Genomic DNA, 15,682 nt, shown 5'->3' with positions numbered 1-15,682 from the left:
CATATAAATTGGCAGGGGCAGAATAGCGAGTGCCCGCGCTGTTGGTGGCAACACACTCATATTTTCCTTGGTCAGATTCTTCACTCTGTTCGATCTGAAGGGCTCCTGTATGGATATAAAATATATTGCCAAAGAGATGGTCAGAGAAGGCTTTCTCGGTGCAGCAAGCTAAACCTCTTAACAATATGAAAAGCCCTGCACAGGAAGATCCGCTCAACGTCGATTCAATCTCTTGCTAAGGTGCACAGACAGAAAATGATGCGATGAGAAAAACATATAGAGATTATTTCTTTTTTTAAAAAATTTTTTACATCATCAATGCTAGCATAAAAAAAACAATATCTTTTCCCAAGCAAGAATTCTAGTCATAATTAACACGCTTATTTCCTAGACTAATAAAATGAAGATGGGTGAGACTGCTTCAAGGAAGTATGGCTTTTAAATCAAACAAAAGATTAATTTTTGGTTTTGTTTTGTTTCATTTTGGTAACAAAAGTGGCGCAAAAGAGAGGTACGCTCAAAAAAACCAGGCCGGGTTTTCAAGAAAGTCTTCTGCTGAAGAAAGCCAAAAATACGCAGCAAGCACAAAAAAGGCTGCATGAAGCAAAAAAATTAAAATTAGTTAATATATATCATGAAAATATTACTTAAAGAAACAAAACTCCCTTAAGACATGCAGATTTTTAAGAAAAGAAAGACCAGTTTGCCACGACATACAATCATTTATTATGTTTGCTGAAAAACAAAGAGTAGTTGAATTAGAAGGTTTTTTAAAAAACTTAAAAAGCACAGCCTATGCCAGCCCGGAGGGCCAACCAACCACTGCTTGAGGACCTCGAGACGGATCCCCTAAGACACCCATCAAAATCCACCAGTGGGATTAGCAGTGTGGTGTCACAAAACCCCAAGAAAAATACAAAACAAGAATTATAAAAGAAATGCACACTGAGTCAAAGTCTAAAAAACCAGCAATCCACATACCACCAAGAATACTCAGCACCTTTTGTCTCCAGAGCCTGAAGGACAGAAGATCGAAAAATCCAGAAGCGAGTAATCCAAGAAAAAAAGAAGTGGGGGGGAAAAAGCATTGCTGTCAGGTTGTAGGCGAGTGTGATCAGGTGGAAAGGGGAGTCATTCTTTGACTTTTAGGACAGTAAGAGAAAAAAGAATCGAAGAACAAAAGCAAAAACCTTTTGAAAGATAAAGACAAAAAGCAGGTGTTCCAGGCTGTCTTCTGCATGTCTGCCACTGTTCTCCAGACCATCTTGACTTTGGTCCAGAACAAGAACAGCTAAGGAAGAAAAAAAATGATTTTTTTTTTCTCCAGTTGGACAAAAAAAAAAGGAAAAAGAAGAAAAAAAAAAAAAAGAAAAAAAAGGAAAAAGGAAAAAGAAGAAAAGGAAAAAAAGAGGGACAGATGGTACGCTGTGACTGGTCTGTGGTCTAAAGACCTGGATATGCTTTCTTTGAAGCATATCACAACTTAAAGAATCATTTTCATAAAGAAAGAAATGAACAAAACAAAGAGAAAAAGAAAAAAGAAAAGAAAAATTCACAAGATGAGAGTCACCAATCATAACCAAACAGTACAAAGGAAAAATATAACATTGATGGACATTATTGGAATGATTTTGAAAACAGGACAAATATGAGAGTGATGAAAGGACAGAAAGAATGAGTAAGATCATTCTGTGAACGTTAGTTCAGCACTCTTACCTCTTATTGGTGTACCACCTGGGTGGATAATATGAATGCAAATAAGATTAGAAAGAAGAAGCATTAGTACGAGAAGAAGGAGGCTAGGGCTGGGGAGAAGAATTAAATTAGATTTACAGAATTAAATAAGGTCTTAAAAGAAACTTGAATTACTATACTGGTAAAACAGGAATATATTAGATAGTATTATTAGATCATAAAAGCAGGTTGCATTATACCACAGAGGGCAAAGACCACAATAGGCAGCATTGGCTTTCTCAGAGAAGCAACTGAGTTCTTAGGTCTGGGGTCATATAGGGTTAGAATTATATCTTATATGCCTCATAGTCTTAAAAAAAAAGAACTAAACAATATTTTTAAAGACATAGTTGAGGAAAATACTGGCTAATCTATTTAAGTATATATATAGATATGCATATATATATACTGTTATAGGAAACACTAAAGAATAACTAGAAACAAACACTGTTCATTGGATATATCTTATGCTACTTACTATGCTACATTTGTGTGATACAACTTGTGTACTATTTTATTTCTACACAGTGTTCTTACGATAACAGTTCCGTGGATGTGTGTGTGTGTGCGCCACTAAGGAAATCTGGTGTCTACACTGACAGTTAGTAAAATGCATGCCATGCATTTTATTAATAATAATAATAATAATAATCTGAATATGGAAATTAGTGGGGGTGAAGTGCGCTTCAGAACTAAGCACTTACCAATAGATTCTGGAGATTTAAATACGGAGAGAAGAAAGACAGCATAAAAATATTATTATATTCCTTATAATTTGGTACAAATTTTTCAGAGTTAAAGCTTTATATACTAAATCATCTATGTTACACGTGAAAAATTAATTCTTTATTTACAATAACAGAATGCTAATCTACACAATTCTGCTGACAACAAGCAAAAGAGGCAGTTAACAAGACGCTTTAACATCACAGGACAGGTCAAAAGCTGAGAATTCTGGGAAGACAGGCAGTTAAACAACTTAGAATTCTGTATCAATATTACTACCAATGCCAAAGTAAACAGCTTACTAGTACACACCCCTGTGAAATTACCTAGGGACAGGCTCTAAAACTTAACAAATTTAGAATTATCTCTACTTTTAATCTAAAGAGAGCAAAGGAATAAACTTGGGATGGGGATGGGAGAGGGAGAAAGGGCAATGGGTAGCGAGAAGGAGAGAGAGGGGGAGAGGGATGGGGGAGGGGGAGGGAGAGGGAGGGAGGGAGAGAGGGGGAGGGGGAGGGAGAGAGAGAGAGAGAGAGAGAGAGAGAGAGAGAGAGAGAGAGAGAGAGAGGCAAAAGCTGGAGTCTACACCAAAAGCAGACTTCTGTAGATCCAGTCACTGGAGGGTTCAAAAATCTTTGATGTGGACGCACACTACTGTGGCTAATGTGTAGAAAATTCTCACTCGTAATAATATTAATAAAAATCCCCTCCTTTCATTGGTACTTTGTAAAGGACTTTATAAAAAAATACATCTGGTTACTCATGAGATAACACTTCTGTGTTTTATGTATTAGTGAAAAGAAAGTAGATGTGCCCAAACTTACTAAACTTTGGTAGTTTGATGAGTTCAAATGCAGAAAAGAGAGAGAAAACACACTTTAATAAAACTGAATCATTTTAGCATTTAATATGAACATTTTTGGTTTTTAATGGATATAACCATTGGAACTCCTTGCAAGTTCTGAATGAAGTCCAATGTTGAAATAAATTTGTTTCAAAAGAAAACAGAGAAATAAGAAAGAAAGAGGAGAAAATGGATCCATCAAATACTGCAGAAGAGCAGTAAATTAAAATATTATCAAAAATGCAGTCACAGCAGTGAGTAATGTGGATTAAACAGAAGCTGCAAAACACAGAGAGGAGAAGAAAGACAGACTCTGAAACGGGCTATGACATCACAAACGTGGACAACACATTAAATAACAGAGAAAGAGAAGAGGGAGAAAAATCAATACCTAAAAATTAAAAATAAATAAAATAAAAATAAAAATAAAGAGAGAGAAAACTAAAAAGAAAAATTAAAATTCTCTAGGAGCTTGTGGAAACAGTAACAAGACCCTACCTGATCGTAACTGCTTAATACGGCCATTGTTGTTGCTTGTGTCGACAGGTAAGAAATCTTTGAACCAAGTGATTTCTGGATCCGGATTCCCACTGGCTGCACAAAGCATGGTGGCAGTGCGTGTACGCTCAACCACCTTCAACTGTGGGCCCATGTCAATGGTAGGGAAGCCCCTGGGAATTTGATCCTCTGCAAGACAAAAGGTGATACAAACATGTTATCAAGTCAGATACCCAAGATTCAAAAGATATTGACCATTAACCTCTCCCATTAACCTCTCATTTGTTGAGAAGCTAACACAAACTAGGTAGCATTGCACTGTTACATTAAGGAACGTTGTTCCTGGCCAGAAGAGTGAACAGTCTAAGGAAGAGGCCAACAGCCTAGCAAAGAGCTCAGACATTTGTGATAAAAACCATGACCAAGGAATGCATCAAGTTCTCTGGGAGCACAGAAGGAGAAGTCACTCTACAGTGTGTGTCTGATGAGGTCAGTGAGCACCAAGAAGAAGCTGTGAAATGAGCCTTTAGGAACAAGGTGAGTTGGCCAGAAAGAAAGGAATGTCAGAAGTACAGGCACTGAGAAGAAAACTTTTCCTTGAGGGAAAACCATTGATCCAAAAGAGCTAGCTGTACGAGGACATGGGGAACAAGCAGGTTAGCTGGACCAAGCTATCTGTATTCGAATCTGTTATGTTTTTCTTTTAACTTTTAGGTAAAACTCTGTGTATTTTTTCACCCAAGCACAGGTTCAACCTGAATGAATTCCTTCGTAGAGTTTCAATTTGTCAGAAAAGTACCTGAAAGTCTCCCTTACAATAGAAGAAAAGAACAGAAGCAACTCAAAAACGCAACACAGAAGCATACATACATTCCTTAGGGTAAGAGAATACTTTCTTCCATTCCAAAGGCCTACACCATTTTCAGTCATTAAAAAGTTGAAACTCCTAAATTTTGAATCTTCAACTCATCCAAAGTTCATTTCTCCCTATCCCACATCAAAATTGCCCCAGATCTTAGATCTTGAGAAATTAAAGTCCTCTTAAGTCCCTCAAGCATGACCTACATTACATTTTGATGACTCCACTGCATTGTTGATCAAATCGATGTGTTCTCCACTCTCTCTATACTTACAGGGTAAACTCAAATCTCTTAAGTCTGGCTAGCAAAGTCTTTTAAAATCAGGACCCATTTTTCTCAGCCTCTCATGGATGACCTCCCTCATAGGAAACATTTCTTCTGCCCACAATGAAATTCTCACCACTCCCCAGACAAATCATATCCGATGAGTACACTGTCCGTGTCTCTAGAAAGCCACACAACCAAAATCACCTTCTTTATAAAGCTTTTCTAAACTCTCTCCAACAGACTTAATCTTTTCTCCTCATATCAACTGCAGTAGTATCTAAATCCACTGTCTTGTATTTTTTAATTCTCATCAGTTTATCCTTCTGTAATACAAATTTCTCCATGTCTCACTTGCATCCAAATCCCCTGCCATCAAGCTAGTCTGGGATGACAGATTTTGAGAGAACTCCAGTGATTTCTAAGCCTAAATATGAATATATCACAGTGATTAAAAAGTTTCCTACTACACATAGTAGAAAACTACTTATGGTACAGAGTTCATCAGAGGAATAGTTCAGAACTAGAGAGAGAGATTTGGAATGTGAATAGTAAAAGAATGTCAAAATACTACCAAAGATTAAAGCTCCCAAGAAAGGGAAGGTATCCTGAACATTAAATCCAGGTTTCTGTAAGAGAAAATCAAGGCGCTAATAGGGAAAAGTAGACTCTGGTTCTCCCAAGGGAGATTTATGAAAAGTCCAAAAGAAGTTGCTGAAGCAGTTGGGCTTGACACATGGATTCACCAGAGAATATTTTCCTGTCCCACCAGCTAATTACGGCCAGAGACTAAAAAAATAGTTAACTTCGATGAGCTACATTTTTTTTAAATTAATTAATTTATTATTTATTTATTTTTGTCTGTGTTGGGTCTTCGTTTCTATGCGGGGGCTTTCTCCAGTTGCGGCAAGCGGGGGCCACTCCTCATCGCGGTGCGCGGGCCTCTCACTACTGCAGTGTCTCTTGTTGCGGAGCACAGGCTCCAGACGTGCAGGCTCAGCAGTTGTGGCTCACGGGCCTAGTTGCTCCGTGGCATGTGGGATCTTCCCAGACCAGGGCTCGAACCCGTGTCCCCTGCATTGGCAGGCAGATTCTCAACCACTGCGCTACCAGGGAAGCCCGAGCTACATTTTATTTAAGTTGAAAGATGTGGCTCTTTTGAGGAAGCAGTAGTAATACCTTGCATTTATTTGGATGCTTACACGCTGCCAGCCAAGCCTAGGTCTACAGCGGACAAGTGTCAGAAACAGCGGTTAAGAATGGAATTTCAAGATGATTTTTCAAGGCTCCAAGGGAAGGTTAAAAATTACAGATCAGATAAAGAGCATTTTGCAAATTAGGCTATGCTAATTTTAATACTCTATTCCACTTGAATTTCATCAGACTTTTTTTTTTTTAAACGGCTTTAAAGCTTTAGTCAATGTGTGTACATCTAAAGCTTAGTTTTAATGTTATTTGGGAAAATAAAAAAATGAAGCAAAAAGCTCAATAGCCATTGTACCACACCCATTGTATTATTAAACATCTCACTCACCAGCTATTGGCCCAGAATGCTTCAAAGGATAAAAATAATTTATCTCAAGTGCCCCAAAATCAACTGCACTGCCTTAGACACCTAGAAATGAGTATCTGAAAAAGGTCTTATATTTTGTTGTTGTTAATTTCCATATTGAAAGCAATTAACTTCAGTTAATAAAAAAAATCACCTTGGGACTCCTGAGCTGTGTCTGTCTTTCCCAGGACACTGAGTCACTCCTGTGGCACGCAACTACCAGTTTCATCCACATGCATGAACACTGCTCTGCTAGTCATTACTTTTCTTCTACAAGTTCATGTCTCTGAAGAACCACGCCAATATTCTACACCTATCAGCGGCAAATGTCAAAGACTTGAGATTGTTGAGCCACTTACTAAAGGCTCTTACCCAAGAAATTTAGAATTAATAACCATTTATAAGAAATGAAGACCTCACCTTGGGGAGAGCTGACAAAATTGACTTTTGCCCTATGGAAAGCAGTCTAATACATTTGCATGACCTTTCTTTTCCTTCTTAGCTCATAAGGAACACTCCAGAGCCCCACTTCCATCTACACAAGTGTACAACAAAGATAATCTTTCTTGCATACTAATCAGACAAAGGATGTAAAGAGAGCTCCTTTCTTATTTTTAATAAGGGTAATTAAATTCTATCCATCCCCCCCCTTTGCACAGAACCTCTTTTAATGCACTTTCTTCATTAAATTTTCATGAGAAACTTCACAATGTAACAGATTCAAATAGCCAGTGCTGTTACACATTGACAGTTGTGGCTTGTTTCCAATTTGACTGTCAGGTATTTGGCAATAAAACTCAGTATTCAACATAAAATGAACTGTAGAAATAATGAAATTTCTAATTGGTATGCTTATCTCAGTGGGCGTAGATTAGAAGACGTTAATTGCTTTTTTTTTTTCACTTCTACATTTATTGATGATTTTTATTTATTTATTTATTTATTTATTTATGGCTGTGTTGGGTCTTCGTTTCTGTGCGAGGGCTTCCTCTAGTTGCGGCGAGCGGGGGCCACTCTTCATCGCGGTGCGCGGGCCCCTCACTGTCGCGGCCTCTCTTGTTGCGGAGCACAGGCTCCAGACGCGCAGGCTCAGTAGTTGTGGCTCACGGGCCTAGTTGCTCCACGGCATGTGGGATCTTCCCAGACCAGGGCTCGAACCCGTGTCCCCTGCATTGGCAGGCAGACTCTCAACCACTGCACCACCAGGGAAGCCCCTATTGGTGATTTATATAAAACTGCCTTGGCCATGTGATAACATCAATTTTGATAGCTCATCAAATGTATAGTACCATGAACTTGAGAAAAAAAAAAATCAATACCCTTTATATGTTAACCACACAAACTTTTACAGGAAAATACAGAATCAAAAATTAACAAATTGTCTTAATGTTAGTAGCTTTAAACTTTTACACAGGTGAAAAGAAAAGCATTTTGTCCTATTCATTAATGTGTTCATTAAGCTTTAAAATGACTTACTTATTACTGTTCCATATTAATATTCAATCATGCAGGATTAGCTACTAATTCATCAACAATTTAAATCAGACTTGACCTTCACAAAGCCATTTGGTCCGTCATTTTGAGAGGCCATTAAAGGGCAGATTACTACATACTTGTGCGTAGTGAATCGTAGAAGTCATACATATTTTGTTTGGAATGGCAGCTATAATAGACCTGGAAATATAGCATATTCTTTGAACCTGTTTGGGGTCTTAATAAAACATGCTGATATGAAACTTTCAGTTCCATTAAGGAAAGAGAAAAATGAACCTCAGCATTTTTCAGAGTCAACTTCCCATTGCTGTAAAACTTTTGTTAATAACCCCTAACCTCTCCAGGACATAAAGGAATGTACAGGGAAAATAGCCCGACTTTGTTTTGTAGGGAGTTATACTTTAGATATCTGGGAATGATAAATAGCTTTTGCATAATTTGCTCAAACTACTTTCATTGTTCATCCATAAACAATTTTAGTGATGCTTTATTTTTGCTCCAATTCCACAAAACTCAACCTCTCTTATTTGATAGGAAACAGAAAACTAAATTGCCTACTAAGGCCACAGTCTCCTTCCAAGGTGGCCCTAAGCAGTTCCTCTTGCCTAATCTTGCTAGGATTCAGTGAGTTCAATCAGACAGGTGCTTTGACTCTGGTCCCAAAAGATTTAAAGAAGTTTTCAATAAAGGACCATTTGTCATGATGCCACATTTCCAATTTTTCAGATTTATAGCAAATATGTTTATGAAGAAAAATCATGTCAATTATATCAACAGTATGCTCTTCCAAAAGAATTATTAAAAGATGTGAATCTGGAGAAAGAGAGAAGCTTTTTTAAAAAGTTTTTTTCCCTTGGAGAACTCATCCCTCTGAATCACCTTCTTGAGGACCAAACAGTTCATAGTGGCTCCTGTTTAAAAGCTTTCAAAGCTCACAGAGGGCAGGGCTATATGTTACTTCCTTTTTAACCATTACCGTATTCAATAAACACTTGCAATTAGACATATTTAGGAAATTTGGGCAACCATTTCTGCATTTATTCATGTGACATCTCTGAATTCCTACTGGGCTTATTTAATGGCATCTTTTTAAGCTTAATTTAATTTAATCCTATTCTATTCTATTCTATTCTATCCTATTCATATTTTTGGCTGTATTGCATGGCATGTGGGACCTTACTTCCCTGACCAGGGATCGAACCTGTGCCCCCTGCAGTGGAAGTGTGGATTCCCAACCACAGGACCACCAGGGAAGTGAAGTCCCAACGGCACCTTTTTAAACAGTTAATCATTCTTTAATTGTCCTGTGGCTACAGATTGGGTCTCCCCAATTTAAATATAAGTCTAAGAGGCAAAACTATCCTTTACAGTGTCTTACGTAGTATTAAACTTATAAATTCACAAAAATACTTGTTAATGATGGCTTTCTTCATTTTTATAGTCATAGGTTTTATTTAATTAGCAAACGACTTTCATCATTTGAGATGTGCAATTTATGCTTTCTTTAATTTACTGCAGTTGCTACACTAGAAACACACAACTCAGTTCCTGCTTTCTTAATTTTACAGGAAGCCTTCCCTCATATACTGGTTGTAAGTTCCTACAAGTCAAAATGGCAACCTCATAACAAAACCTTAAGTGTGAACACAATGAAACTTAAAAGAACACAATAGAATATGTACCTCTACTCTGCTATCCTATCTTTAGAATAATGGGATTGTTGATGTTCAAACTAATGATAACATCCAAGTGAATCACTCAGTTGCATGTTGAGGCAGACATTCTGGGTTTTCTTTCACTGCCAGGAGCAAAAATTTCTCAGTGGCTGGATATCTTGAAGCTTTAGGCATTCATGATGTAATCTTACAGAAGCACAACTAATTTTTTTTTTTCTTTTTGAAGGATGAAAGAATTGCATAAGGGAAGTTTTTCTTAACATAAGTCAAATATTAGATGGATAGTATGAAGAATATTTTCTTAAATAAAGTACTATACCCTTTAAATATGTTGAAAGGCATGCTTACCTGTTAGAGATACAGTACTACCTAAGAGTAAAAATCCTTTTGAAAAATGTAAATATGTTGGTCTTAAGATGGTCAATAAGAAAGTATCTTCATATTTATGAAAGTTGCATTACAATAAAAGAAAAAGACCTTTTAAACTACTAGTTTAAAAAAATCTACTGGGGGACTTCTTGGTGGTGAAGTGGTTAAGAATCCACCTGCCAATTTAGGGGACATGGGTTGGATCCTCGGTCGGGGAGGATCCCACATGCCGCAGAGCAACTAAGGCCGTGTGCCACAAGTACTGAGCCTGAGCTCTAGAGCCCGCGAGCCACAACTACTGAAGCCCGTGTGCCCTAGAGCCCGGGCACAGCAACGAAGAGTAGCCCCGCTCTCCGCAACTAGTTCTGCCCACGTGCAGCAATAAAGACCCAACGCAGCCAAAAATAAAAAATAATTAAAAAATCTGGGGCTTCCCTGGTGGCACAGTGGTTGAGAATCTGCCTGCTAATGCAGGGGACACGGGTTCGAGCCCTGGTCTGGGAAGATCCCACATGCCACGGAGCAGCTGGGCCCGTGAGCCACAACTACTGAGCCTGCGCATCTGGAGCCTGTGCCCCGCAACGGGAGGGGCCGCGATAGTGAAAGGCCCGCGCACCGCGATGAAGAGCGGTCCCCGCACCGCGATGAAGAGTGGCCCCCGCTTGCCGCAACTGGAGAAAGCCCTCGCACGAACTGAAGACCCAACACAGCCAAAAATAAATAAAGTAGCTATAAAATTAAAAAAAAAAAAAAAAAAATCTGGACAGGGTGAGATGGGGGGTGGGGGGTGGGGGGCGGGAGGGAGGTCCAAGAGGGAGGGGATATGGGTATACATGTGGCTGATTTGCTTCGCTGTACAGCAGAAGCTAACACGACATTGTAAAGCAATTATACTCCAAAAAAAAAAAAAAAATCTACTGGACTGTCAATAGATCATCACTCATTCTATAGATATTTACTGAAAGCCTTCTTTGTGCCAAGACTGGGCCAGGCCCCGGGTATGAAGTAATCTAGCGAATCTCTATATTGTTGTGATTTAATTGTATCTGTAGGATAATTAGATTCTTTGGGAGTAAAAATAGTACCCAGCTCATAGATGGAGGATTGAATGGGATAATGCATTGAATGTGCCTGGTGCTGCCTGGCACTAGTGCCTGGCATCCAGTAAAATATTAGCATATATGTACTTACTCTATCCCAAGCTCCCACAAAACATTTAAATAGAACAGAGGCAAGTGACTCTAAAGCTTGATATACCAAGAGCTGCAGCAATAAACTGTAAATGGGAAAAATATTCTACGGGAATCATAAAGAAACAGGGATTATATAGAAATGCAAGTGAATTTAGAGGGTAGTATATGTGCCAAGTAACCTCTTAAAAGCTAGTAAAAGCCCTCATTTCTCACTCTGAACAAGATTTTAGGCTTTTTGATTAATCAACAACACAAACAGCACAAATAAAACAAATCATATTGTCATCTGATTTGTTCCCCAAAACAAACTTAAAAAATAACACTAAATATTTGGGCCAGCAAAGCTTTGTTGTGAGTGACTGAAAACACTGAAACTATCTGAGACTTATTAGGGTCGCTTGAGGTAGGCAAGGGTGGTATAATAATTACCATTTTCTGTAGACACAAAACAAAGACTCAGCAAAACTGTTACTTGGTCTCAGTCATACATACAGCAGAAAATTCTTTTAAATCTTTTAACTCTAGATTTGGTGTATTTTTACTTCATCATGTTTCCTCTATGCCAATTGCTGTTCTTTGAATAAGTATTCATCATGAACAGTGATAGAACTCTTAATCAGAGTCAACTCATAATGGAAGACGCAACAAAAATAATTCTAAATACTTGGTCATCTTTTACTTTTTAAGCAGAAAGGACTAAAGTTTCATGGGATGTAATAATAATTTTAAAACACTTTTACATAACAAAAAGATTCATCCTTTAATATGTATCAATTGACTTCTCATTTTTTAGCACAGGTTCCAGGTAGGACAGAATTCTGCCATGTATGTTAGCCAATAAAATGTGGATGAGAAATGAAATTATGAAAAGGATGATAAATGTCAAATAACTTCCTTAAGGGGCTCAAGTTCAGCCTGTGCCTATGTCTTTAACCCTTCTGTAATTTCTATTTCATTATCTAGGAAGGGCTATAAATGGCAGGACTTCTGCTTTGAGCAGACACCCAAAGACAGTACACAGACCAGAGAAGTAGACAGAAGCAGATTCAGCATATCAACCCTATAACCTGACACCACACAGGGGTCTCCTCTGTAATATGGGACCAATAATGACTACCCCAAATGGCTTCGTCTGGGAAAGAAGACAGATCCATGTCTCAGAGGCTGGAAGGCTGAGGGGTTAGTAGTTGGAGTATTTGCTACTTTGTTGAACAGCGAATGAGTTTTCAAGTCATTATCTTTCAGAATAAACCACACTATCAGGCTACAAACAAGAACCATTTCTTTCCAGAATTCAATCCCTGAAGAGGGGAAAAAACATTTATTATTCTTTTCTTAAAGAACACAGTGTAAATAAAGCTTTTATTTTCACCATTCTAGATGGCAGCAGGGTATAATTTGTACTGTTCTAACATCATGACCGTATTATTCAAAATCAATCTTCCTGCAGGTGAATTGAATAAGGGGCTGAAAACAAAAAGTAAAAGGGAAAGAAAGAAAAGTTAAATCAACGTTTTCTAGCAAAGTTAGGTTCCTGGGCCATTATCAAAATGATATGCATATGAATGAAACTGAAAAAAATATATATAAAGTGGTTTCTAATTATAGTCAGAGGCTACTCTAAGTCAGAAAGAAAATATCAAAAGCAGGAGGAAACTGCCAGTTAATAAATGATATTCCAAATGAAATAATAAATATAAGGTCTGGTCCCCCAAAATAATTATGAACAAGATACGAAGAATTTTTAGTCCAAGATCCTCTTTGCGAGTTATTATGTACAGATGGCTATGCTTGTATTAATATGGCCATAAATCAATCAGAGAAGCTTTTATTTCAGACTGGAATAAGGTATCTCTTAAGGGCAGTTACTGGGTATAAGGGTCTCCGAAGATTTATCATAAAATTATGCCATACAAAATAGGAAATTAGACATTGATAAGCTGATAGGAGTCTCATTAGCAGCTACTAAATATTCAGCATACTAACCAGCAACCCACAGAGTATTCCAGAGCAAAAGCTCCACTTTCTGAAATAGTCTTCACATATGGAGGAGGTTGTAAGGCATTCTTGGCAGAGAGTAAAGCAAATTTATTTAGAAGCAATGTATGCAATTATCCTATAAATCGCAAAGTAATGTCTACTGTCTGTGTAGCAGAACACAAACTCATTGAGATTAAATTATCATTTGTATGAATGTGGTAGCTGCAATTTCACATGGCATTATGTTAACCCCCATTGTTGTTAGTGTTTGGCCTTAGCAAATGATCATACTCTTTGTGATCTAAAATTCATTGAGGGGTGGGGGAGGGGAGGAGGTCTATTAATATTTGGATATCTAAGTAAATATTTAGAAATCAGGGTTATGCATTTATCCTTGGGAATAAATAACTCACTAAAAATCCAATAACATCTATTTTCACAAAGCTCACTGCTTTCTATTAATTTATTTTTACTAACAAGCTGGTGTCATGATACTTATCCCATACATTGTCCAAATTTTTCCCTATTTTGTATATTAACCACTTTACATAAATTAATATTTAAATCATACCATGAAGTTTTTTAAGAAAAAAAAAGGAAAAATGCATAATAGAGCTAAGGGTCAAGAATTTAATTCCCGTTCTTCTTTGTTTGTTTGTTTTTAGAAAGAGACAAAGAATAGTAAACATGGAAAGAGAACTGGATTTGGCTCCTGCCTCCACTATTTGCTGGCTTTGTAACAGTTAGGAATTCTAGTGAGCTCAAAACAAATAAAGCCAAGGAAAACATTCATCCTGGCTGCCTCCCTGTATTGTGGTGAATGTAAATAAAAATAAATAAAATGTTTATGCAATCAAATTTTTCATAAATAAGAAAACTAGAATGAACCATGTGGTTTTGGATTGGACTTGGAGGTACTGGTATGAACTCATGGTTTTAAAAGTATACATATTGATATAGAAATAAATGTAATTGTAAATGAGTGTGCATATACACACGTACATACACTCCTTATATAAGCTTACTAAACACATCTTCCCTAGCTGTGTGACTCGAGAGAAGCTAGGAGCAGCCATACCCAATAGAAATGGCTATACCTAGTATCTAGGTCTTGGTTTCTAAATATGACTCTCTAATGAGAAGAAACAGAGCTCCTTGGAGGAACGACTAATTCCACCCAGCACTGGGACAAGGGAAGTACAAGATGTACCTGGAATATGTGTAGTACATGGAAGTACTCAAAGAATGACAGGGGCATGTTCAAAGGACAAAGAAGCTTGAAGGGGTTCTCATTAGCCAAATGTGGGACCATCTGAACAATAACAACAAAAATAATGAAGAAAAAACAATATCACCACATTATAAAACATTAAATAAGATAAAAAGACATGAGTCTATACTGATATAAAAGAATAAATGAATAAATTGAAAAGTTTCAGCAAGAATGGCATATTGGCATAGTCTGTAAGTAACTCCTGCCATGAATTTATTAAATATAAAGGAAAAGAGTAACTCTATGACAGAGAAGCCTCACAGAAACAGCCTTGATCAAGACACCAACATTAACAATATCAATGATGGGATAAATCAAATTCATGTGCTGAAAATAACATAGCATCACTTCTTTGATATTTGCTATAGACTAAATGTTTGTGCTTCTCCAAAATCCATATGTTTAATCCTAGCACCCAATGTGATGGTATTTAGAGGTGGGGCCTTTGGGAGGTGATTAGGTCATGAGGGCACAGCCTGTATGAATGGGATTAATGCCCCTCTAAAAGAGGCCCCAGAGACATCTCTGCCCCCTCCATGTGAGGACACAGCGTAAAGAAGATGGTCTATGAGCTAGGAAGTGGGCTCTCATCAGACACAGAACTATGAGAAATAAATATCTGTTGTTCATAAGTCACCCAGTCTATGGTATTTTGTTATAGCAGTCTGAATGAACTAAGATAATATTACTGCCAAAGTTTATAATCTAAATATGATCATGAGTAAACATCAGCAAAACCCCAAATAAGAACATTTTATGAAATAACAGCCTTGTTATCTTCGAAACTATCAAGAATGCCAAAGGAAGACTGAGGAACTCTTGCAGATTGACAAAGGGAAAGTGTAATTTTGAACTAAAGCCTTTGAAGACATTTAGAGAAATGTGAATAGGGACAGTTGATGAAACCTAAATGGGACAATGCTGAAATGTAGTATGAGGTGAATGGGGTCTGAGAATTACACGGTTATGATGCATCAATGTTTACTTCCTGATGTGGATGGTTGAAACTACAGAACGTCCTTGTCTGGAGGAAATACAGGTACCTAAGGGTGGCAGGTATCGTGTCGGCAATTTACAAATAATTCAGGAATAATAAGTTCTTTGTGTTTTTAAGTTTCCATTTTTTTATACAATTGAGACGGTTTCAAATTTTAAAATCATGTAAGTAAATTATTATAATTACTTTATGTTACTTAAATGAGATTTTATAAGTCTTTAG

At 37.4% G+C, this 15,682-nt stretch overlaps 1 protein-coding gene across 7 annotated transcripts in view; it reads right to left on the bottom strand.

The window, feature by feature from the left end:
- Positions 1-15,682, bottom strand: part of PTPRD (protein tyrosine phosphatase receptor type D) — a 2,142,992-nt gene that overhangs the window by 197,419 nt on the left and 1,929,891 nt on the right. For 4 of the 7 annotated variants that reach the window (XM_082404326.1, XM_082404329.1, XM_082404330.1 and 1 more), the window contains 2 exons: positions 3,803-3,991; positions 1-105 (listed from right to left, as the gene is read on the bottom strand). The exon at positions 1-105 is cut by the window's left edge and continues 6 nt beyond it. In XM_082404326.1, the coding sequence (XP_082260452.1) occupies positions 1-105; positions 3,803-3,991 (294 nt within the window). Of the gene's footprint in view, positions 106-1,716; positions 1,735-3,802; positions 3,992-15,682 lie in introns of all 7 variants that reach the window. The other 3 variants (XM_082404325.1, XM_082404327.1, XM_082404328.1) reach the window with 1 other exon arrangement.

The sequence above is a fragment of the Balaenoptera borealis genome, assembly GCF_965194805.1.
Source record: "Balaenoptera borealis genome assembly, chromosome: 8".
Lineage (NCBI taxonomy): Eukaryota > Metazoa > Chordata > Mammalia > Artiodactyla > Balaenopteridae > Balaenoptera > Balaenoptera borealis.
The sequence above is the reverse complement of the archived record's forward strand: the minus strand, read 5'-3'. Positions and strand labels throughout refer to the sequence as shown.